At 43.6% G+C, this 23,879-nt stretch overlaps 1 protein-coding gene across 1 annotated transcript in view; it reads left to right on the forward strand.

Annotated features, from left to right (window-relative positions):
* Positions 1-23,879, forward strand: part of nbeab (neurobeachin b) — a 192,440-nt gene that overhangs the window by 34,649 nt on the left and 133,912 nt on the right. The window contains exons 2-8 of the mRNA XM_076036487.1: positions 9,475-9,706; positions 10,134-10,234; positions 10,436-10,531; positions 12,112-12,233; positions 14,915-15,041; positions 16,944-17,063; positions 19,429-19,575. Of these exons, the coding sequence (XP_075892602.1) occupies positions 9,475-9,706; positions 10,134-10,234; positions 10,436-10,531; positions 12,112-12,233; positions 14,915-15,041; positions 16,944-17,063; positions 19,429-19,575 (945 nt within the window). The remainder of the gene's footprint in view (positions 1-9,474; positions 9,707-10,133; positions 10,235-10,435; positions 10,532-12,111; positions 12,234-14,914; positions 15,042-16,943; positions 17,064-19,428; positions 19,576-23,879) is intronic.

Consider the following 23,879-nt stretch of genomic DNA (forward strand, 5'->3'; position numbering starts at 1 on the left):
AAAACTAAAGAGGCAAAGTTTTTGATGGATGGCGCACTCCTGTGTACTTGTCCACACTCACAATTGATGAGGACAAATGTACCTTTCACCCCTGATTTGGCATGTATGGCTTTAAATTATGACAATCACTGTCTTGTTAAAAAGGAAAAAAGGAAAAATTATTGTCTTTGCCAGTGCCACGTGTCTCTGGTACGGCTGATTTATTAGTCAGGCGGAGTGGATATATAGGGCGTCTGTAATGTGGTCATTAGCATGCTTCGGGATTCGTGGGAAGGCTATTAATCAAACTAAATGGAACCACAGAGGGAATAAGCCTCTTATTTTTACATATTTTACATTTACAGACTGAGTGACATTTCTGGATTATAAAAGAGAACTGGTGGCTGTGTTGAGTTCTCCCACTCTGCTTTTTAAATCAGCAGTACCTTTTACAACAACATCAAAAAAGAATCTTTTGTGCATGGCAGAAAAGAATGAATGGATTTACATGATGGTGGAGTTTCTCTGCTTTTTGTCCGTCAGACTAGAGTTTACTCTTTACATGTCATATCCAAGTATCATTTGTCATATTGAAAGGATTAAAAAAAACAAAAAACAAACATTAAATTCCTGGTATGATGGTGGCTGACTGTTCTACCTATTTTGCCACGCAGCAGCAGGATAAACGGGCTGTGGCTATTACAGTTTTATGATTAGGGCTGTCCCGATACTATATTTTCACTTCCGATACGATACCGATATTTCAACCTTGAATATCGGCCGATTCCGATATCGGCATGCTACAAATGAAACATACTTTCATTATTTATTCTGTAGTGTGCAGTGTTAAAAAAGGCGGCATCAAGTGATATTACTCAGACAGAGAATAATAGTCAAAAACAGTTGTATTGGAGAACATACATACATTATTAACAATTATTAAAAAATAAATCAGGAGGCCGTGAACAATGACCCAAATAACTTATAGTGCAAACAATTCAAAACAAATTAACAAGTTTACTGCTCGTATATTCTGAAAACAACTGAGAGCAGGAACAAAAAAACAACAAAACAATATTGTCAGTTAACTAAACTCGTGATGACCCTGACTCCTCCATCTCCACTTTCTGCAGTCCGAGCATGATGTGGAGATTCTTTTTTCGCCGGAGTAGAATGGACTGCTTTCTATTGGAGTGTTAATATCAGAGATTTAAGATGACGTCCGATATAATCCGATATTCCTTTTTTGGCTGATGTCGGACCGATATCCGATATCAATCTCGGATCGGGACAGCCCTATTTTAGATCAGATCAATTTCCTGTAAGATTAGAGTTATTTTTATTATACTGATTTTATCCACCCTTTGTGGATTAAAAAAAAACCTCTACTTTCATTGTAATCCAGTTTAAATAAAAACACCATATTTCTTTTTTGTGCAGATTATGATATCATTCAGGTGACTCACTGATCATCAGATCATCTCTTCCTGATCAGGAAGTTCCGTTGACACAAACCGGACATTGTTGAGACAGTTTTTTCATTGTTTTTGGAGCAGTTTCAGAAAGGTGAAGTTTTTCCTGAGTTCAAGTCACGTTGGTTCTATTGCAACATGCGTTTCCCTCTTAAGACCTTCACCGCAGAACAATTTCCGACACACTGCTGATGCTTTTCAGGCGGTCTGCTGTGGGTGGATAAAGTGTTCTTTGTGGATTTGGCATTTTGTGTCAAACCCTCTCTGGTCCTGCTAAGCGCTTGGCTGCAAAGTGACCAATTCATTGTTTCCTCGTGTTTACTTGCGCCGGCAGACCAAGGTCGTTGCGTCATACTTCATCCCTTTGACTGCTTTTGATTTTCAAAGTCAGCTGCTGGCTCCTCTGATTATTTCCATTTTAATGACTTTCTTGTTGTTGTTGTTGTGGTCATTTTGCTTTTGGACCTCCAGTTTTGGAGACACATTGACTTTATTCTCCAACCCTTGGATGGGTGTATCCATGTCCCCATGAAATAAGTACCTCCTCTTACTTTAGAGGCCCAGTGTGTAAAAGTTTTGCAGGCTCTATTGTTATGAGAAGGAATAGGAAATATACCAGTGGTATTAAAAGGTTTTAAGACACCCTTGAAATACACAAACAAATGCAAATGTGTGTTTTTTTGCTCATTGTCAACAAGAAAGAATGACAATGAAAATGAATTCCTGGTCTTGTTCTTGGGTGTGTGGCAAGGTGCATTCATTTACAGATTTGTGGTTTGAGGCAGTTGGATATTCAATCTGAGTGCACAACTGAAAGGACCAACATTCATCTTGCCTGTTCTTTCCCTCTAACACAAAGGACCCTTATTTACCATTAATATTGTGTCAGTTTAGATACACGGAGAAGGTCACCTCTGGCGTCCACGCCTCTCCTTGCCAAGACTCCCACTGCGATGTACGAGCTCTGCCAACGGGCCTTTTAAATAGGACATCAGCATTATTTATTTCACCCAATTTAGTGGGTCAAGCCAAATCATTGCTGCCTGTCACCATGGTGACAGCAAGCCTTTAACCCTGGCCTAATCATAAGTGGTGGAAAGTGAAAGAGCGTTGAGATGCTCCCTCCTTAGTCTCGCGGTGGAGATGCACATACAAAGAAGTCTCTTTCTTATTAGGCAGTGGAAATACTTGATCGGGGCCACATCTTACTCACACCTTAATTGCTTTTCACATAAACGCCTCTGCTGTCGCTGCACAGCGAAATGCTCAGCCCGCCTGCTGGAATGCTGCTCCCTGCTCCTTAATAAATCACTGTAATGGTTTTTGCTTCTTTCATTTCCTCAGACACAGCGAGCTCTCCCGGATTATCGGCCCCATCGAAGGGCCTCATTCTTTCCAGGTCGTGTTGGTACAAGGTGACAATAAGCCTGTGAGCAGTTCGGCGACGCTCGCGCTAACTTACAGAGGGCTGACTGAAAGATATTATTGCTAATCTCATCTCACCCCAGCTTTATGAACGGCAAAGCCTTCTCCCGAAGTCCCCGCGCCAGTCAAAGGGAAGGGGGAGCCGGCTGTCACTCAGGGCTCCGGCGCGCACCATTCCTGACAGGTCTGCCAGCTTGAGCTGCCGAGATACCAGTCAGAGCCTAATTAAAGCCGCGTTACTCGCCTTGCCTCACATCCGCAGCGTCGTATCCGTAACCTTCCTGTATGGCTCGCAAATCCTCACCCTGGGCCCCCCCGGGCCTCCGAGATCTTCATAATTAGGGCCTGATATTCCTAATTGAAATTGTACGATTAGCCGTAGCTGCAGGAGGCAGATTTCCTCCTTCTGTGGCTCTTTCTCCTGGGGAATGTGTCAGCTTCACCTCCCATTCACCAAAGTGTGAGCGCCCGCGCACGGGCGCTTGCATCATGCGGCGTTTATTCGCAGCTGCCCGGCACTGCCTTCCCCATCACAATGAGGTTCGGCATGGGGAAGAGAGTGTGAGTGTGTGAGTGTGTTCACACATGCCCGCCCAAGGAACACAGTGCATTCCCACCAAAGTGTTTGATGTGGAATTATGCCGCTTTCAAAGAAATGTCAGAAAATATTTCATTCATTGCATTTCTGTTTAAGCAGAAACAATGTGAATGCAGATGACTTGGGTGTGTGTTGGAAAGACATGCCTCAATATGTGTAATGCACAGACTGACAATTTTGTTTGTTTGTTTTTTTTTGTTTTTTTTTGGGGGGGGGGGTTGCTGCACTGCAAACTTTAAATAAAAGACACACTCTTCGTAGACATCCTTTGGAGTTATTATTTCAATTTCCAGACATAAGCCAAGCTAAGAGATGACAGAGAACATCTAGTGCGAGGAATAATTAGCTGGCTGGGAAATTTCATATGCTAAGCTCCTGGCCCTAGAAAATAAAAGCCTTTAGATCATCGCTGCATGTGGATGAGCAAACTCGGGAGGCACCGTCACCAAACTGTTCACAGACCGAAAATAACTTCTGTGAAAAGAAATAAAACATTGTTGGTTTTGTATAATTGTGTTATGTTGTAAAAAACCACTGAAGTAACAAACCTGAGTCGAGTTATGCTGAAAATAATTCACATCAAATTTGCTGTGACAAATAAAACATGCCTTTCGGTGCGCTTTGTTGGCACAGTTGGCTGTTTGCGGCAGTGTAATTAACAGCCGTGTGTGTGCTCTGCTAATACACACACACACACACACACAGCCGCTGGAACATTCTGATTTCAACTCTGAAATGTCTTCCGTCTTGCCAACCAGCCAGTAATGGAAAATAATGACAATGGTTCCTAAGTTTTCATTGATTCCCTGACAAGGCAGCTGCCTGTAAACAGTCAGGAAGAACAAGATACTTCTTTCAGATGAAGACCAGCAAGACTAACTGCTGCAAAGTTTAGAACTGCTGTCGATGGAACCTTTTTATTGTAAGAATTCTGAACAAATTGCAGAAGAGAAACCTTTCCTGCATTTCTATAGTTTCTAGTTTTAGTAAAAAATAAAAAAAATAAATACATTTTAAAAAAGGGAGCACAAACAGCGACTAGCTGTTTTCCTCTGCTGCACCAATAGGAAAACTCTTGCTTTAGCGACCATGTTATTATAGTTGCAACAATTGTGATTGGTCCATTTAATTTTGACAGACAGAAAGTTCATCCAATCATTCTCCAAGTTACTAACAATTTCTATATTTTGATGGATTTCAACCACTTTCCATCTGGCATGCAGGTTTAGTGTTGCATTACAGTATACACATATTTTCTCAAAAACCTTTTCTTATTTGCTTATCTCTCCTGAGGAGTTTCATTGTCGTCATCCACGTGTGCCAGCTCAGTGCCATGGGACGCCGCGCAGCCGCCGAGTTCATCTGCGCTAAATAGACCCGGGCTGGGGGCATTTTTATCAGGGCGAGCCATCAGGAGTAGGAGCCGGGGATAGGTGCAAAATAAATGAGCGTACGGTTACATCCTTTCACTATCAGTGCTTCCTGCGGTTACTTGGGTTTCGATAAGTCCTGGAGAGTCAGCGGGGAGTCGGCCAGGAAATTAAACGTTGAACTCTGACGGTTGGGCTTTGCGTTGGCCTCCTTATCGTCGTTATCATTATAATGTGAAAATTATTCCATTTATTTTTGTCTTTGCCGTTATGAGGTAACCTTGGGTGGGTTTGATTTGTGGGCCATTAAATCGGTGATAGGAGTTGTTTTTTCCCCCACTTTTTGTTCCAGTTAAGTGTTGTGCTGGTCTTGACAAATAGCAATGCCAACCGTTTATTTTTAATTAGGCTATAGAATTTGTGATTTAGTGCTGCGTCATGTAATTGGCATACCTTCTGTGGATGTATATTAAGATGAGTGATTAGAGAGCTTCAAAGAAATAGGAATGTCTTTAGAAGAGAAGCTGGTGGGCAGGACATCAATCAACTTCAAATGCAAAATACTGTTCCTCACCTTCCTTCTACGTGAAAAACATTTAATGTTTCAAACTCTCTTGAAACTGTGGATGTTTCAATAGGAGGCTCTTTGGTCCTACAGAGGAGTCTGATTTTTCGGGGGCATGAATTTCATGCTGATACTCCAGCACCCAGTCAGACTCTGGCCTCTAATGACATTACCGGTGTGAGAAGGCAGCATTTGTATCCAGAATATTTTGCCTTCCTGTTTAAAAGCGGGTGGGAAATGGAGCTGCCTCCTCCGTCTTCGTATACTGTATCTCATTACTGGCCAGGTGAGCCATCGCCGCTTGTTGCCACTTGGCATTCAGGGCAACTTTTCGTTTCCATCCAACTCAACAGCAGAATATTTTCATCCCTTTTTGCATTTGGGTTCAAGGTTATTAAATAAACTGCGGGCCGGCTGCCATGTGCCTTTTAATTCGGGAGTGGAGCGGAGGAGTGGGTTTAGGAGACCAAGAGGATAATTAATGGAGCACTTCTCCATCTCTCCCGACGAACCTCTGCATTAAGCGGCTTTTTGCTCAAGACATACTTCACAGCGTTCGGGAAAAATCTTCCACCAAATTTCTGATGCAAGACATTTATCTAAATGTCCTGTTGACGGTTTTTGGGCATTTTGAGGGTTTGAGCGGAGTCTGACTTTTTCTGTCAACTCTGAGAAGTTATGTAGATCGATGGGAGCGTTCCGCCCAACTAACCACATCACAGGATCATAAAGAAACCTATGATTCAAGGCCAAGTTTCTGTTTGAATATGCCATAACGTCAATGTCAGCTGTTATAGAAGCAACTAATAAATCAAAAAGTGATCCTCAACAACTGCTCTACTGGACACTCATGTTTTGTGACTAAGACCTTCCGTAACCACAACCACTGAAGAACCGCCTCCTCAGTGATTAGTGGATTTGAGGTGTGATTCCTGCTGTCGTCCACAGTTCATGAGCTTCATTTGCTGACGTGTAAGATGCCCCTTATTGCACTCCAAAAGCCCATGTGGGCAAACAAAGAAAACATGTTGCCAATCTTATGGTATAAATGATAATGAGGGTAATATTTCAAAGAAAAATGTAATAATTGAGTTAAAAAAAAAAAGGATCTGATTGCAAGAATAAGATTCAAATAAATCAAGCGATCACTCACTTTAGAGAATGTTTGAGTAGTATAAATCAACGTGACATTTTAAGCCCATTGCTTTTAGCCGTTTCACAGCTGGAGTGGAAATGAGAACAAGGCAGCGGGGGAACAAAGGATATACATCAAACTGGCTATATGTTAAATGAGTTTGTCAGTCTATTTGCTCAGCGCAAATGAACCTTCGCAACGGGGCTGTGATCAAAGGACTTGCGCATGTCATTAAATAGTTTTTTCTCAAGTGATTATTTTTTATTTACAGGTATTCTCTCCATCTGTGTTGTTTTTCCAGCTTTGAAGTGCAGGCAGACTGATGTCGTTTATCCCACGATTATTTATTTAATCCTGCATAAAACATATTTATTTCTCAGCACTCTGCATCGATGTGATGATTAGGAATTTGCCTGCCGCTGAGAGAAGCGCTCCTCTCCGTGTCTGAAGAGTGTAATCAGCAATTCCATGACTTTATTTTTCCTCTTGCCACATAATGGCTGTAAATTATTCTCTGGTAGTGAAACTGCAATTATGCCACTTCACACGGCTGCGGCGCGCTTGTGAATAGCGTGATTTATTGCAGCGGCGTAGCAGGAACAGGAGACTTTGTGCTCACATCATGACTTGAATGTAATAAAGGCTTTTGCAAATCGTTCTGTGCACAACAGTCGATCCCCCAGTTTCACCGCAATAACCAAACAACCTTTGACTCCCCCCCAGCCGCACACCTATAAACTCTCATCATCTTTATCAGAGCCACAAGCGAGAACCAGACCAAATATCTGACTCGCGCACGCTGCTGAAGGCTCAGTCTGTGAGATTCAGCAGCGTTTGACGGTAGAAAAAGCACGTTGCCAATAATGTTGATGCTCATCCCTGTTCTCTGATGTCCCACTTGATTTCAACTCTATGTGGTCCCAGCTGCAATGAGTACAAGCAGATCCACATTCTAATCTACTCTGTATTCATGATGGTACCATTTTGCCGAGTGAGTCTCTTCTTTATGGAAATGGAAATAAAAAAAAATTCATTATTATTTTATTGGTTTAGTTGATGGGTACATTGCACATTAAGGATCATCTGTAGGGAGACAACAGCAGGTGCACGTATGCCGCATTATAGCTGAATAGCTAATTTGCATCCTTGAAATAAAATGTAATACATGTTAATGAATGGATGAATATATCTGACTAAAGCACATGTGTATTTTATGCCCTACTTCAAACCACCCGACCCCTTTGAAAGTTGCCCATGAGCCTAAAAGCCACTTCATTGAATGCATAGATTCTTCCTTTTCTTTTCTTTTTTTCCATAATCTTAATCTCCTCCTGCCAGGAGTCATGAGGTAAACTCTTTTTTGTAAAATCAAACGATTTTTTTCTTGCGAATCTTGAATTTAGCTGGTGTTCCCGTCTGTTGACGAACAATGTGATTTTGCCACTGACCGACAGGGCTTTGACAAAAGGTGAATGACCATTTTGCTGCCTTCAAGTCATGACTGACAGACTCAAATCCCCTGAGTAGGATGAGCAGTTTGGGGAGTGCACTGCTAAAATGTCATAACAGTCACTTTGCCAGATGAGGCCTGTTTTACCTGACAGGCGGATTAAGTGTTAAAATGTGTGTACTAATGCTATTTGTGTGTGTGTGTGTGTGTGTGTGTGTGTGTGTGTGTGTGTGTGTGTGTGTGTGTGTGTGTGTGTGTGTGTGTGTGTGTGTGTGTGTGTGTGTGCGCGCATCATCGGGCTGGAGGCAGGGGGCCACTCAGGCATTCAGGTATAAATATGCATGTTGGGGAAAAAAAAAGGCTTTCTACTGGTTTAATTTTTGGAAAGTGTGTGTATTAACGCTGTCACAGCTGGTAACGCTCCACATTACGGCTGTTTGGTCAGTGGGTGGATATCCGCTCACTCTGTGAGGACCCTGTTTTGTGGTGCCTGCCTGGCTTCTCACTTATCATAGCAGGATTTTTTTTTGATTTATTTATTTTTTTTTGATTTACCATGCAGGTAATTGGCTTTTGCACCCGCTGTTTTCCCCGAGTTCCTGACTTGACGTGATTCTTTAATGAAAATGTTTTGCGCCCACGTTTTTGGATGCACTCTTCAGTCTGCCCCGGAGTGCATTAACACGCCCACATGCACCACCAGTGCACTTTGCGTAGAAGACTCGCCCTTCTCTCGTGTTTTTTTATTTTTTTTTAAAGTCGGCTCTGTCCGCTGACGCCCATCTCTGCAATTCAATTCCCCCCTAAAGATGCGATGATGACTGAGGGCAGGGGATTGGTTTACAACTCCACCGACTGGTCTCCTGCCACCTCTTCTGGCTGCTATTACCTGTCAATCACGGTAATGTGCGGCAGGTATCAGGGTCCATTTTCCACCTGCCTGCTTTTATGCTCACCGGCAGGTTGTTGTCAGCGCTCTCAGTACGAACCTCGCTCCTCTCGAAAGGAGTAATTTCATGCCTGATATACTTGAAGGACTGCATTATCGATTGTTGTTCTCTTCCTTATTAGCAGTGATTATCATTTGCGACTCAATAGCACGGCCAGCATCACTGGGATTCCTTCATTTTTTTGTTAAATTAAAAAAAGGAAATTCTGCAGACTTGATGTCTGTCAAAAGTGGTATTAAAAAGGTTTCAGCTTTCATTTTTTTTGTAGGGAGCTGGAAAGTCCATGAAAATGTTTTCGTTTAATTCCTCTTTGAAGGAAATGCTGATCCAGAGTGGAGTCGAAAGCGGGAACAAACAGTTTAGTCATGTCCATGTCATTCCACCGTGGAGAATCTCCATCAGTAGGACACACGGTTTAAAAAGAACAGAAAGGTGAAAGCGAAAGGCGTGAAAAACCGGAAAAAAACAAAAACCAAAAAAATCGAATCCTCTCTCACATTCCCCACCTGTCCCCACTTCTCTCGTTGCAGTTGGTGGGCGGCGAGTTTGATCTGGAGACAAACTTCATCATCCAGGATGCCGAGAGCATCAGCTGCATGTTGGGACTGCTGGAGCACTGCGACGCCAGCTGCCAGGCGGAAATCTGGAGCATGTTCACTGCCATCCTGCGCAAGAGCGTTCGCAATCTGCAGACCAGCACTGAGGTGGGCCTCATCCATCAGGTGCTGCCCAGGATGAGCGAGGTGGACGACATGATCGCAGGTACGGCGGAAAAACAATGAAACCATCCAACGTTTAGTCTCATGATGGGAGCAAACTAAAGGCTTGTCAAAGTATCAAAAAATATAATGGGGCTAATTTCTCATTTTACTCCAAACTTTAGGGTCAGTTTACCCTGCAGAGAGCCATTACCCTGTATTACTCCTACTGCTGTGTGACAGATAGCATTCTGGACATTTTTCCTGGACTCGGTGGCAAACAATGCACTAATGGTTTAGAAAACCTTGCTTATCCCTGCCTCTGCACAATTTGACTGTCTTTTGCACATCTGCTTTGGTTGATTTTCTACACTTTTTATTTCAGTTTGACTTGAAATAGTGTAATCAATTAGCAGTTCATTAGCAATTGCACTGATGGTGCTTGCCCTCTTTTTTTTGTGGGCTGTCTGTGTTTTGCCTCTCTTTTTAAGATTTGCTGGTGGTCATGTTGGGGGTCCTGGCCAGTTACAGCATCACGGTGAAGGAGCTGAAGCTGCTTTTCAGCATGCTGAGAGGGGAAGGGGGCCTCTGGGTGAGTCGCAGCCACAGAACCACCTGCATGTGGCAGCATTTAGAGTTGAGAATTTTGTTCCCAGTTTTGTCACAAGCAGCTTGAGTTGCCTCAAGACGCCGGTACAGTTTTCATTCTTTCACCTGCAGAAGGAGGTGACTGACACTGTATTAAATGCAATCTAGACAGGCCACGACTCAAATCCTTTTATCTTTTGTGCAGCCGAGACACGCGGTCAAAATGTTGTCCGTGCTGAATCAGATGCCCCAGAGACACGGACCCGACGCCTTCTTCAACTTCCCGGGCCGCAGCGCAGCAGTAAGATCTCTTATCTGTCACTCTGCAGACAATTTTAAAATGTCGTTCACCCAAGATTGAAGGTTCACACTGTTTATTAGACACCCCTGCGTCTCGAAACCACGTGACCATTATGAGGTTCCACAGAGGGAGAGAATCATAATTGATGCCAATACAATGGAGGGCTGATATGGCCATTTGAATGTAAAATAAAAAAAAAACATAACATGATTCGATGTCATCCAGGATCCAGGAACAATAGACTTCCAGTGGAATGGCTGTCGATGGAATTTACATGCATCCGCTGCCCAAAGGATCAAATTGGATTAGGAAATGTCACCAGAGCGTCAACATGGGGTTTAGTAAATGGTGGAGATTTGAATTATGGTTGAACTGTCCCTTTGACTGTGTATTTTACAAGAAGCCCTGTAGGTTTTAAGAGTGAAACATTCTACTTCTTATCTATGAACAGAAAATCAGTGCAACACAATGCAACACTAATCTCTCACACTTTGCAAAATGCCATCAGACCTGTTTGTAGAGGATAAAATCTGCTCTTGCTTTGTTTTTGTTGTCTCTGAAATGATTCAATCCAGTGTTGGATCTCATCCGTTTTCTCCCGCCCCTCTATTTATTTTCCCGTTATTTATTTGGATTGACTTGCTGTCGAGACAAGGCGCCTAAGACTCGGCTATCTCCGATAACATATCGAGGCGGCTGGCTGGGCATCCACGGGCAATAACAAACAAAAACAGTAATATTTGATCCTATGGTGTGAGCCGGGGGGGGGGGATTAAACTGTGCGTGCGCGAAGGCTTTGTTTGCTGCGCGCGCGTAAATGCGTTTGGATGTATGGATGAGAAACCGCGAAATGCATTTCTGCCCTCGGATCACATTGATTCCAAGGAGGGAGGCAGACAGTCGTCGTCATAACGATGATGGTGTGTTTTTGCGTCAGATGGAGCGCAAACCACCTCGGGCCTTAAAGCGTTTCTCGGAAACTGCGCGGCGTCCACTTTGTTTTACACGTCCGCACGACGTATTGAAAAGGCAAATGAGGTGTAAGGAAGGGTACTTAGTCGACCCCGTTTTGTAATGACTGACGTCCTCCCGCTTTCGTACAAACCGCTCGGAGCGGCTGACAGTTTATCATCGACGATGACATATTGAGAAAAACCACAGGAGACATGAAAGAGGAAATGGAACGGGTGAGCCGAGGAGCCGGTGACGGGCCTGACACCTCCCGCAAAATGAGACGTATTGTTTGTCACCTGTTCAGAAGCTGGTTGACGGCGTCTCGGGACAACAATCTCAGCGAGTATAGAGGAGATTGAGAAACTCTTGAGGCATCTGGAGATATTTAGGCTAAATCACACAGGGCTTGTACAAACTTATTTATTTGCGTTTGTTTCTGAGTTCGTTTCACTCATTTGCCTCGGGGGGGGGGGGGGGGAATAAGTAGTCATGAAACTTGTTTTGAAAGACGCCTAAAATAGAAGCAGCAGTAATTTGCTGAAAGTGCTGATCGATGAAAAATGTTCAAACAATCGTCTTTAATTGTGTGTGATTGTGAATGCACATCTTCTGCCTCTTTCTCGCAGGCCATCGCTTTACCTCCGATTGCCAAGTGGCCTTATCAGAATGGCTTTACATTCAACACCTGGTTCAGAATGGACCCTTTGAATAACATCAACGTTGACAAGGACAAACCGTACCTCTACTGGTGAGTGCGCGCTTATGCTTCAGAGTCCTTTGCATTTTTGCTGCTTGGTCAACAAAAAAAGGTATTTCACAGATTTATTACTCATCACTGTGCGGATTTGGACTCGTGTGACTTTTCTAATCCGCACAACCGTTCAGGACTTCCGCTGATGGAAATGATTCCACCCAGGGGAGGAGAACAGTGATCAGGCTCTCAAACATGACAAAGAAACAAAAAGCAAAAACAAAAGAAAGAAGCAAAACAAGTTTCCCCACTGCTCCTGCGGTGTTATTCAAGTGTGGATTTTCTGGCAAAAGATATTGTGTTAGCATCACAGTTTGAGACAAATTGTAAGGCTGCGTCTTCCACCGACTAGGACGACGCATATAGAGTTATGTTAATGCTTCTCTGCCGTCCCTTCAAGTCCACGGTCTGTCACCAGGGAGAAGATAATTACACCTCTGAGTTTCTTGAGGCTACGATCAGCTCTATTAACATGCTGAAGCGCCGCCTTTCTATTATGAGTGACTCTACCATCTCATCAGAGGAGCAATGCAACTTGTTTTTAGCGATTTTTCTTTACGCCCTGACGAGAGCCAAGCACAAACACTCGTCTTGCAAGGAGGTTTGTGAAAGAGCCTCGTGTTTTTTTGTCTCCTTGATAACAGCCGTGTATTATAATAGAGAAGGAGGGATTTAGGTGAGATTATTACAATTTAAAGCCGCGGAGGCATGAACTGGTACGGGCTGTTACAGAGGTGGGCCTCTGCAGTGGGAGGCACTGCTGAAGGTATTCAATTTAGATTTGAAAGTCTGCCACAGAAGGCTCACATAGCAGCTTCTGCGGGGGCGGCGGGGGGGGGGCAGAGGGGGGCAGGGGGGGTTGGGGAGGGTTGTGGCTAATTAGCGCTAAAATCGATCGATGGCTCACGGCAGCGTTCAGCCACCGCCTTACCTGTTTGCGGCGGGCAACTCTCGGACCGTCGGCGCCGCACCTGCAGCGATTTGTTTCGACAGAGCGAACAGACACGCTTCCGCTGCAGTGCACCCGCTCTCTGCTTCACCTGGATCCTACATTTGGAAGCGAAGTTGTCGGTTCGGCGACGCCTTAGCAATGGGGTTAACAAAAGCCGAGCCGCGGCAAGTTAATCCTCTTTGCACGTTGCTCACAGGGCCTCATAGCTCAATGACCAGGCATGCCGACAACAATGAAAAACATGAAAAAATAAATGTACCTTCAGAAGCATCTCGGCTTTCTCAGCGGTTCTGAAGGTGTGGGGTCCGTCTCCCTGTCCAGGCTGAGCTGTCAGAACCCAGGCTCCCTTTATCTGCCCCTGACAAAGAGATGCGCTTGTATTGGATGATTTCCAGTGAGGTGGTGGTGGTGGGGGGGCTGCAGCTTTGGAACTAGCGATCCGCCGACGACACAGGGCTGTGCGAGTGCACCGTGAAAGTGTCAGATGGGGGAGGGAAAAGAAGTTGAAGTCGAGTGGAGGGGGAGTGGTGGGGGGGACTGGAGTGTGATTTTTGAAAGGTTGTTTGTTTGCAGACGGGAGGCAATTTCTTCGCGCTGAACCTGTAAATACACCAGCGGAGTTATGAAGAGCGGAGGAGGGGGAAGTGAGTGAGGTCTGCGACTCGCAGCAGGCTACTCTGGCGTCTCACTGTTTTGACAATGATATAAAAAAAGAATGTCTCTTTCCTCTAATATCAGTTATTGTGTCTCCATTGTGCAAGTATGTTGTCTCGGATCAGTTTGTGCAGAAGGGAGGGATTGTATGAGAGAGAGGTTAGTTTGTATGGAATGTGTGGTGAAAAGCGGTAAAACATCCCAAATGATGTATGATTAATGTATCATAATCGCGCAAATCACACTCACGAACTAGTGGTGGCCCACAACATCACAATCTTGAGTATGATGTTGTGCGCCATCTTTACAAAAGCCTGGTTAACAACAACAACAACAACAACAACAACAAAAACAACATATTTGTTGGTTTAATCAGTTGTTGCAGGTTTGTGTTTGCCAACCTAAATAGTTCATGCAAATATGAACCCCCTCCCCCAACCCCTCCCCACCCCCACCACCACCCAATCAGCCGCTGCTGCTTCCGCTTCCACCTACACACACTTCCACCTTCCACAGAGGGACCCCCTCCTGGATTTATCCCTACTTCCGAGGGTGGCACGGCCATTCAGACCCCCCCACACCCCAACACGTCTGCTCTGCTGTGTCTTACATGCAGAACTGAGTCAGAATAAAGAGTGCCTCCAGCAGCCACCAGGGTGTGAGCGGCTAATGAGAGCTCTTGTAGTACAGCGAGCCGGCGGAAGACTCCCCCCTTTGCTTTGATTCTTCTCGGACTCCGCAGAGATTTAAGAGTGTGACAAGCTGAGACTGGTTTAGCTGCAGTGCAGTCTGAGTCCTGTTATGTCACTTGGCCAAGACCCTCTGCTTCACAAGGCTGGATACCAGTGGTGTCAGGAAGTGTTTAGAACACCTGTGTGGTAAACCCACACTTTAGGTAACAAGCACCAGTGTTGCATCTTGTCCAGTTCAAATGATTTGTTGAAACGGTTGCATGAAGTAAATGAACTCTGCACCTGAGTCCTATTGAAGCACACTCTAAAACATATTTATTTGTATTTTCCAGTTTGCAGTGCAATACCTTTTTTCTGCATTTTTTTTGTCTACTTTACAGCTTCCGCACTTGCAAGGGCATCGGCTACTCTGCACATTTTGTTGGCAACTGCTTGATCGTAACGTCGCTCAAATCGAAAGGCAAAGGTTTCCAGCACTGTGTAAAGTATGACTTTCAGCCCAGGAAGGTAAGTGAGAGTTTGGATTCCACCTTGAAAGCACCATGAAAGTCAAGTCCATATGAAATAATGTGGAGTTTCACAGTTTTGACTCAACGTAAAAATGTCAAAAACATACATCCAGCCGTTTAGGTTGAAATGTTGATTAGGGAATACCTGCACAAATGTTGTTTTTTTTAGGCAAAGGAAAACCACTGGAACACCAATTATACACAAAAGAAGCTGGGCTGATGAAGTGCTTTTAAATCTCAGCCTTAAACACAAACTGAAATTACGCCGCTGGTGCAAAACCACCTCACGGCTCCTGCAACACTTAGCTGCCGCCTCCTCCTTCCCACCACCTGTCCTTTTACTGGCGTCCCGGAGTTGAACGTCTGCACACGGACCCCGCAGCGTTTAAGATGGCGGGAGGACTTTCTCAAGTCTAATTGGATGTAAATGCAGATGAGAAAATTAAACTTAATTTAGCGTGGAATGACGGTGCAGCCGGCTGTCCCCGCAGAGCATGAAAACAGGCCTAGAGCATGTGTCAAACCATTAGAGCCTCTGCCTAACACCGGGGAACAATTGTTCCAGCTGCCTTTTTTTTCTTCTTCTTCTTTCTTCCTGTCGCAGGTATCGTTTGGCAGAACCTCTTAGAAGATAAACCATGTTAAATTAAGTTTTTAATTGATTCTGAATTCAGGCATCTGCGGATAAGTGCCGTTGTAAATTATCCGCCGGCTGCTGTCACTCTGCCTCTCAGCCTGGAGTCCTTTTCTTAAGTGTCCTTACCTTTGTGTGTAAAAGGCAGTAATAGCATCTGACGGCTCACACTGTCCTTCACAGGTCAATTAATAAACAGTGGGCGCACGGTCAAACAAGAATTGGACAATCTATTACCTGTGCGCTAGGCTTGTCCTTCTTTCAATATTGGCAGCTGCCGTGCTGACTCGGTCAACATTGATTCTACCAAATTGATCAACGATTAAAATTTAAACCTCATGAAAGGGATTGAAATCGTTCAAATCATAACTTTGCTGAAACAACATTACAGGTTTTTCTGAGGTTTCAAAACTGGCAAAGCGTTAAAGTAAACTTTAAAGGCCCAGTGTGTGTGATTTAGCAGCATCTAGTGGTAAGAAAACAGGGTTCATCAGTTTTTTGATGACAACTTCAGATTAATACAGATTAATCTCCTTAACTGCCATACATTGGGCCTTTCAATAGCATTGCAAGCATATGTATTGTTCAATATACTGTACTTTTGTTTATTTGGTTATTATTTTTAATGGTATTTGTTGCCTTGTCTATGTGCAATAGTGTTCTACTTGTTAATAAAATGTTCCTTTTATTTGGACCTTCTCCTCTTATATGTTGTAAACAGGCACAGCTGAATATTAGATTTCAACCTCAGTAGGTTTTTCTGGCTAAATAATGGATTTACCAAAAACAAAAGTAGGATTATGAATTTATATATTCAAAACGGGGATATTGCACAATTAAATATTAACCTCGAATTTAGGAGAGTATGTATTGAGCCAGGTTGCTGCAACATTTGTTTGGGTTTTTTTATTTTTTTAAAGTGGGGCACAATAAGATTCGGCTGTCAGTTTAATCATAGGTTGCGCCCCATAAAAGAAAATAAAACAAGAAAAAGCAGCAGCTCAACAACTTTCCCACAAGAATAATGGTGTAATAAAGACGACGCGCCATGGGCCAATAAAGGGAAGTGTATCTTGCGTGTTCATTGCTTTAATGCAGTTTGGAGTTGTGATTGATTGTGAGTCACTGTGAGGACTTGCCATGTGAACGCGATGATCATCGATTTGGTGCGTCTCAGTTGTGGAAGTTATTGAAAAGAATGAACGGCTAGCTTCATATTTTACCCGTCCTCACTATTTTCCTATCTGCGCCTCTTCTCTCACTCAGTGGTACATGATCAGCATAGTTCACATCTACAGCCGCTGGAGGAACAGCGAGATCCGGTGCTACGTCAACGGGCAGCTGGTGTCCTACGGAGACATGGCGTGGCACGTCAACACCAACGACGTAAGCAGAGCCGTTCTCCTCTCCACTCTGGCTGTCAGCCCTCCTTTGTCCCTTGTGTTTGTGATTTTGGGCACGCTGACTTCAGCTCCTCGGCCTCTTTCATCTTCACAGTGTGAACAGAAGCCAACAGGTGCAGACTTGAGTGTTGTGATTTAGACACAAAGTAAATGTGCTGCCGCAGTGGCAGGTGAGGCATGAACAGCAAACATTTGTGCAACGAATTTATGTATAGAAAAAGTTGCTCCACACAGCAGTAGCTGCTGTGTGGGCTTGCAGCGGCACTCTCTTGTTTATCATGTGACTCGACAGCTAAAGTGTGGAATATGCATGTTGTACATTTGAACTTTAATAAAGTGAATGTTTTTTCCAGGCCAGATTGATATTCATAACTTGCACATGAGACTTATTTCTGAGGCCTATTGTATCCAAATGCTTCACCAAGTTCAATAGATACCATATACAGACCACCACATCCATTTGCATATACATATATCTTATTGAAATATTCCAGCAGGAGCCTCATTCATTTACTAAGACCTGCTTTCTTTCAGAGCTTTCTTCTCCTATATCTCCTGATAAGATTTAAGTGTTATAGCACCAACAGTCAGGAGCTTCTTTAATAATTCACCGCATCGGTTTTATTGCTTTTTCACGCTGGCGGGTCAACCATCGTATCTGCAGTTGCCTCGTGAGATGCAACATTGTTGCATCTTCATATTATTTTTTTTTTTGTACTGCATGGCTTTCGTCAGTCCTTGACCTTCTGGAATTCTTGGTTTTCAGTACATACGCAATTACTGAATGTGACGATCTTGTTTTGGGAAGGTAAGGCATCAAAACGAATAAAGGTGCTGTTCAAAAAAAGATTTCAGGTGATGTTTGCGATGCATCCCAGTCCTAAGTTTCACGGAGGGAATTGATTCTACCCAATGGAGGCCTTTTGTGCCTGTCAGCTATAATATGAACAATAATTTTAAGACCATGCACAAAAATAACCACTGCAACATCCTAGTCATCAGTTGTAGCTGGTATCATGGTAACTAACTCCAACACTTGGAGCTAGAACTAGGAGCATGGTTCTTAATAGGAGGCTGCAGTGGATGCTTTGATTCAAAACATGATATTAAATTTGCTGTTCTCAGAATAAACTGGATGGCCATTGTGTAATTAAAAACGTTCGGAGTGGAACTTTTGAAAGTGGGACTTCTGAACAGCTAAAGACATTAGACATACAGTATGTTTAATGGAATTTCTTTGGCTCGACTGTCCCTTTAAATCCGATCTGATAAGCCCTTTTCCTGCTGTGGCTGGAACACAGCATGAAGTGGTGCCCTTGTCTCGATGAGTGATGTAGCGTCGGTCAATGGCCTGTGATCCAGATGTCAATGTTGCCGTCCACTCAGGGCTACTCGCCGTCCACAGGTGCCTCTATAAATATGCAAAGGCATTTCACCCATGACACTCAGAGAGCTGGCGGGGTGGAAGTAAGCTCAAAGTGTTTGCTGATGCATATTTTTATTGCTCAAATAAAAAAAGAGAAAGACATCACCATGTTTATTTTTGATTGATAGGGTATGTGGAATGCACTGAATAAACAGATTTTGAAGGCTCTTTAGAGATTTTTTTTTTTTGTCACCGCTTCCACAGATCTTCAAAGTGACTTCTGCTTCGGCTGTGATTTAATTCGCAGCTGCCCTTGTAACTCATCCTCCAATATCATCACGAATGCAATCATAGCGCACATCCTCAATATCCCAGAGGTTATATAAAGGTTCCCTGTCTTTATAAATCAGATCTGTTGTTCTCCTTCATAAAGGGGATCATTGAGGTGGATAGAACAGACAGCATGGGTTGGAAAGGTTGGGTAAAAAATAGGCGTAAACACAGGAAATAAAAAAAAAATACAAATGTGCCTTTGACATTTACCCTTTTTAGCTGCGAGTGTTTCTCAATAGATTCATCCCAAAGGCTTTGTTTGTGATGTTTAGTTGCATCTTAGCATATTGCAGTCTTAACCCCTGCTGTGTGATGTCATATTTTACCTCCTGTCTTTCTCGTGCCAGTTAAGAGGTCCAGGGTAAAATCATTCCACCACTTTCTGGTCGACTGCAGAAACGTGGTGGCACAACATGTCCGCTCACTACCAAGTGGACCTGCTCCTCCTGGAAACATTAATAGTTATTCACAGCAAAATAAAAACAAAACAATTATTCATATTAGTTATTTTATCCTACCCCATATCATACATATGTATTTTTTACATTGCATTTTTTGGCCAGTAAATGCCTTTAAATCCGACACAATGGGCCATTAAAATCCAAATTTCAAGGCGGCGTAAGTTTACACCCCTGTGTCTCCCTTGCAGAGTTACGATAAGTGCTTCCTGGGGTCCTCGGAGACGGCGGACGCCAACAGAGTGTTCTGCGGCCAGCTAGGAGCCGTCTACGTGTTCAGTGAAGCCCTCAATCCCGCACAGATATTTGCAATTCATCAGCTGGGACCCGGCTCTAAGGTATGTGCTTTACGGGTGACCGAATTAGATTACATGTTGGTGGTCTGCATCAGCTATCAATCCACGCAATCAATGCACAGTGATGCACTGCTGCAGTGGCTCTACTATCTTGGGAGCTGCGATTTTCCGAGCAGGAAAAACACCTGCATAAATTACGGGCTTCTTGGCGGGGGGCGATCCGCAGAGGGAACCATTCAAGGAGATACAGTTGTGAGCTTGTATCAGCTCTAGTAGTTTTGGAGCACTGAAGTGAAAAATGCTGGCCCACCAGCATGTCCAACTGAGGATTCAAACTGCACGGCCAGAAAATATTTGGTTCATGCATAATTTTTCTCAACAAATAATTAAAAAAACACAAGTATCATTGGGAAGGCAAGTCAGTCCTTTCTATCTGTTTAGTGACAAGATATACCAGTCAAGGTGTTTGCTGATTAAAGTGTGAAACTAGATTGTTTGATAGATATTCCATGTTTGACTCTGATGTGGCTGCAGAATCGTCTCCCTCTTGTTATTCACCTCTTAGGACAAAGATTTTGTCACGCAATTGCGAATAACAAATCAAATCTGTCCTTCATACTTGTTAACTAAAGTTTCTACCGCCCACAGTGCATCATATCATCAGTCAGTCACAGCTGATTTGGGGCTGGAATAAAACAACAATAGACAACAACTAGTTGAACAAATTTAGTTTGTTGGATCTCTCAGATAGTAACTTTCAAATGCCATCCATCTTGCCAACATCCCACAGAATGTGCTCCCCGTTGGCCTTAAACTCCCTGTGGATTCCAGCTTCCTTTAGGGAAAAAGACAAGACGGGGAGAGACAAGTGATTTATCTCAGGTGCCTTTAACAACCTGAGGAGAACTCCAGGAAGAAGGAAAAGCTGCTGGGAATTTTAAACACTGAGATGACTGAGATTAGCATGGATGGCATGAAAAAATGAACCAAAGTATTTCCTTTGTGTACAACAGTGTTCCCCTTTCCACTAATTAGTCAGACTGGGCACTCAGTCCGCCAGTTGCCCTCATACCTCCATTCCCTATCCCTCTTTTATAAGATTGATATATATTTTATGTTAATGAGAATAACACTTTTGACAAAAAAGTCCATCTGTCTAAGCTTGCGCAAATACACATCGAAATTGGCTCATCTGAATGATGCAATAGTTCCCTCAGGTTGCCGAATGTCATTCTACTGTTTTTTCTGTGTGTGACAAGTGCATGACAAATCAAATTAGGTTCCAGACCACGCACGGCTTTGATTAATATTTCCATCTTCCAAAATAAGCCTCAGCGTCGTCCTCAGAATGTTTCTTGACATCAGCTTCAAACAGTCCACATTCTAAACCACCAACACTATATCCCAGTTGTGCTTCGACAACATCAGCCTCCCCCCCACGTTTCAATATTAACGCTCGTTAATCTTGCACGCGAACACCCCTCCGCTGAAGATTATGAAATGAGATGTCGAGAGATTTCCGCGTTGATCTCCAGATGGTTGGAGATTTCCAGGATCATGTCACGGTTTGTGGGTTCGCTAATGGATGTCGACTTTCCGCTTACCTCCCTGATAGTCGCTGCCCACCCTCCATTTACAGGGAAAACCACGCGGCAAAGCAACCCCCCCTCTCCGCCCACGCGGCCCATATCTCTCAAAATCACAAAGCCCGTGTCCCGAGGAGACGATTACCTGCAATTGATGAAGCTGTGAATGGTGCGGGCACGCGGGAGCGTGATGGAAAGAGCCAGGTGGGCTGAAGAGGAAGGTCAGGGAGTTGTCAGGCCCTCTAATTGGTTGTAGTAATGGAGGTGCTGTCCGGGGTGGGGGGAGGGGAGGGGGGTTGTTGGCGAGAGAGGCCTGTCCGTTTAAATGAAAAGTGCCAGGACGAGTCAGAGTGCTGATCACGGCATACGTCTGCTTCGGCACACGCGGCCGATCCCCGTCATCAGCGCTGCATAGCCTGAATCGGGTCTGATGTATGATTCATTTTCGGAGCGGCGGACCTCTCATCCATCTTTGATGCTTTACACTCTTTCCTTTTGCTCCCACGGTGAGATTTGATGTAACTGTAACTGCTGCACTCGGTTGAAATGCAGAGATTATTGTAGCCCTGGGTAACTGTTTCTGCAGCGTGTTATGATTTATGGCGGTGTATTGGATGGACGTGCTGGTCGAAAGCAGCCCCAGGGCTTTTTTTTTTTTTGTATTGTTTTTTCCCACCACCCCCCTCCAATACCGCTAAAAGTAAAAACACTCTCTAAACAAAGACGGACTTCCTTTAATCTCATAAACAAACAAGACAAACTCTAAAATAGAAAATAATAAAAGGAAGTATAATAGCATCTTATTCTCTTACTGAGCAAGCAAATCCAATTCCACAGCCTTTGAAATCAAGTCTTGCCATAAATCTTGACGAGCTTTATCAAGACAGCCGACAGTTTTCATAAAAGTGTAGACGTTGAGGATATTTTTCTCATTTCGCCTCGGAATATTATCACTTTGGATTGAAAATGAAGCAATCAGGTTCCCATTGAAGAGGAGACTTTTGGCAATTTCTAAAAGGTTAATGCCGTCCCTTTTGTTAAAACCCTTGAATTAAGGCTGAAAATATCCACTTTAATTACACCTTAATTGCTTCGTTTGAAATTCATTTTGGGCGTATTTAGAGGGAAAATGACTTCAAAACTGTTATGGGCCTGGCTGCATGAGACAATATTCAGATTGTATTAAAGTAAAAGTCACCCAGAATTTCTTGGTTTGTCATCCCACATTACAGCAGTGATAGCAAGCACATACTGTATCTTCTTATGGCATCATACTAAATCATTTCTTGTCTTATTGTTTATATCTATGTCTATATATCTATATCTATGTCTACCTATGTCTATATGCTAACCCTCTATTCTGATGTCCTCATAATGGTCAACTAATCTGAAAACCTTATTACAAACAGAATACGTATAAAATTCTGTTTTCGGTATTACATTTTATAGTTAGTATGTATTATAACTTCAATAAGTAAAAATCCTGTTTGGCGATAAGATGGTGGGACAGTGATGGATCCACAGACTTTGAGGCTCAGGCAATCTGACTACCACATCAGCGTGTTATCCCTCACCGCTGTTTTAGCAGATTCCATCAATTTCAGCAGCTGCGGAACTTGCAGACTGACAGATTGATGTGCGATTCATGTGCCTTTGTATGAAGTTGCTCGGTTCAGTTCATTTGAAGAGTTGCCAACATGCACACATGCGACGTGAGATGGAGATGGTGGTTAAGATTCTTTGTGATTGCGTATTTTCGTACAGCAGTCCTTTTCCCATCCAACATATTGATAGATATTCTTGTAAGGAATTCTGCTCAATAATAGCAGCCGCATAGTTCAATTAAGACATCTTAATGATCTTACACGTGTGACATTTATTTCCACACATTCTTCTTATTTCGAGGCTGCAAATTGAAGCAAGCTCTCCAAATACTCGGGTGATTCATCAGATTAATCCCTCGGTTCTGATGCTATCATTAAATTAAATGCTGCTTAATGGATTCAGTTAAATTTAAAGCTCGGTTATATTTTTGTCCGCCTGCCTGATGTTGGAAACCAGGCTTCTGGGCTGCAGTGTGACTATTGTTCAGGAGTAAAACAAACAAGTATATGCAGAAGTGGCATATTTGGTCAGACAAAATCACTTCCCCAAATCCGACATCAGTGTTTTTCAATATGTTTCCATGCATTTCTGATGTGTGCAGCAGCGTGAGGAGCTGCTGCGCGCTGCGAGATTTCCAGGCAGATATTCTGCGGCGCTTTGATGTATTCCAGTCCCGTAACAATAACATTGTAATGACATCTGTTTCGCTTCACTTTCACGTGCCCTAACAAACTGTTGACATTTGCATTGAAAATGCATTTGCCGCAATATAATTGGACACGCAGGTATGACTTTTATGTGTGTGCTGATTCCTGATATTACTCCTGGAGTGAACCACGGCAGCGAGGCGAATCGCTTTTCACACCAATCCATAACAACAAAAGGCAAAGTTCTGAGAAGCGGCGCTGGTATTTCTCAATGCACAGTTCGCAGGCGGCGAACCTTTAACTGCTGACTCGACGCTGAGGGCACCTTTTATCCGTTTTATCCTCTGAATTAGCAGGAAGCGCGTTGCGTTGTTGTGTCGCCTCAGACAGCAGGTTGTGTAGCGTGGGGGTTGCCCTGCCGCTGCTGCCACGTGCCTGTTGCGGGGATTGCCTCGCTTTAATGAGAGCCTTTTGCACTCTGTGAGTTCTTTTGCATCACTAACTGGCC

Source organism: Nelusetta ayraudi, unplaced genomic scaffold (assembly GCF_046127955.1).
Source record: "Nelusetta ayraudi isolate G7.1 ecotype Tasmania unplaced genomic scaffold, CSIRO-AGI_Nayr_v1 ptg000048l, whole genome shotgun sequence".
NCBI classification, from domain to species: domain Eukaryota; kingdom Metazoa; phylum Chordata; class Actinopteri; order Tetraodontiformes; family Monacanthidae; genus Nelusetta; species Nelusetta ayraudi.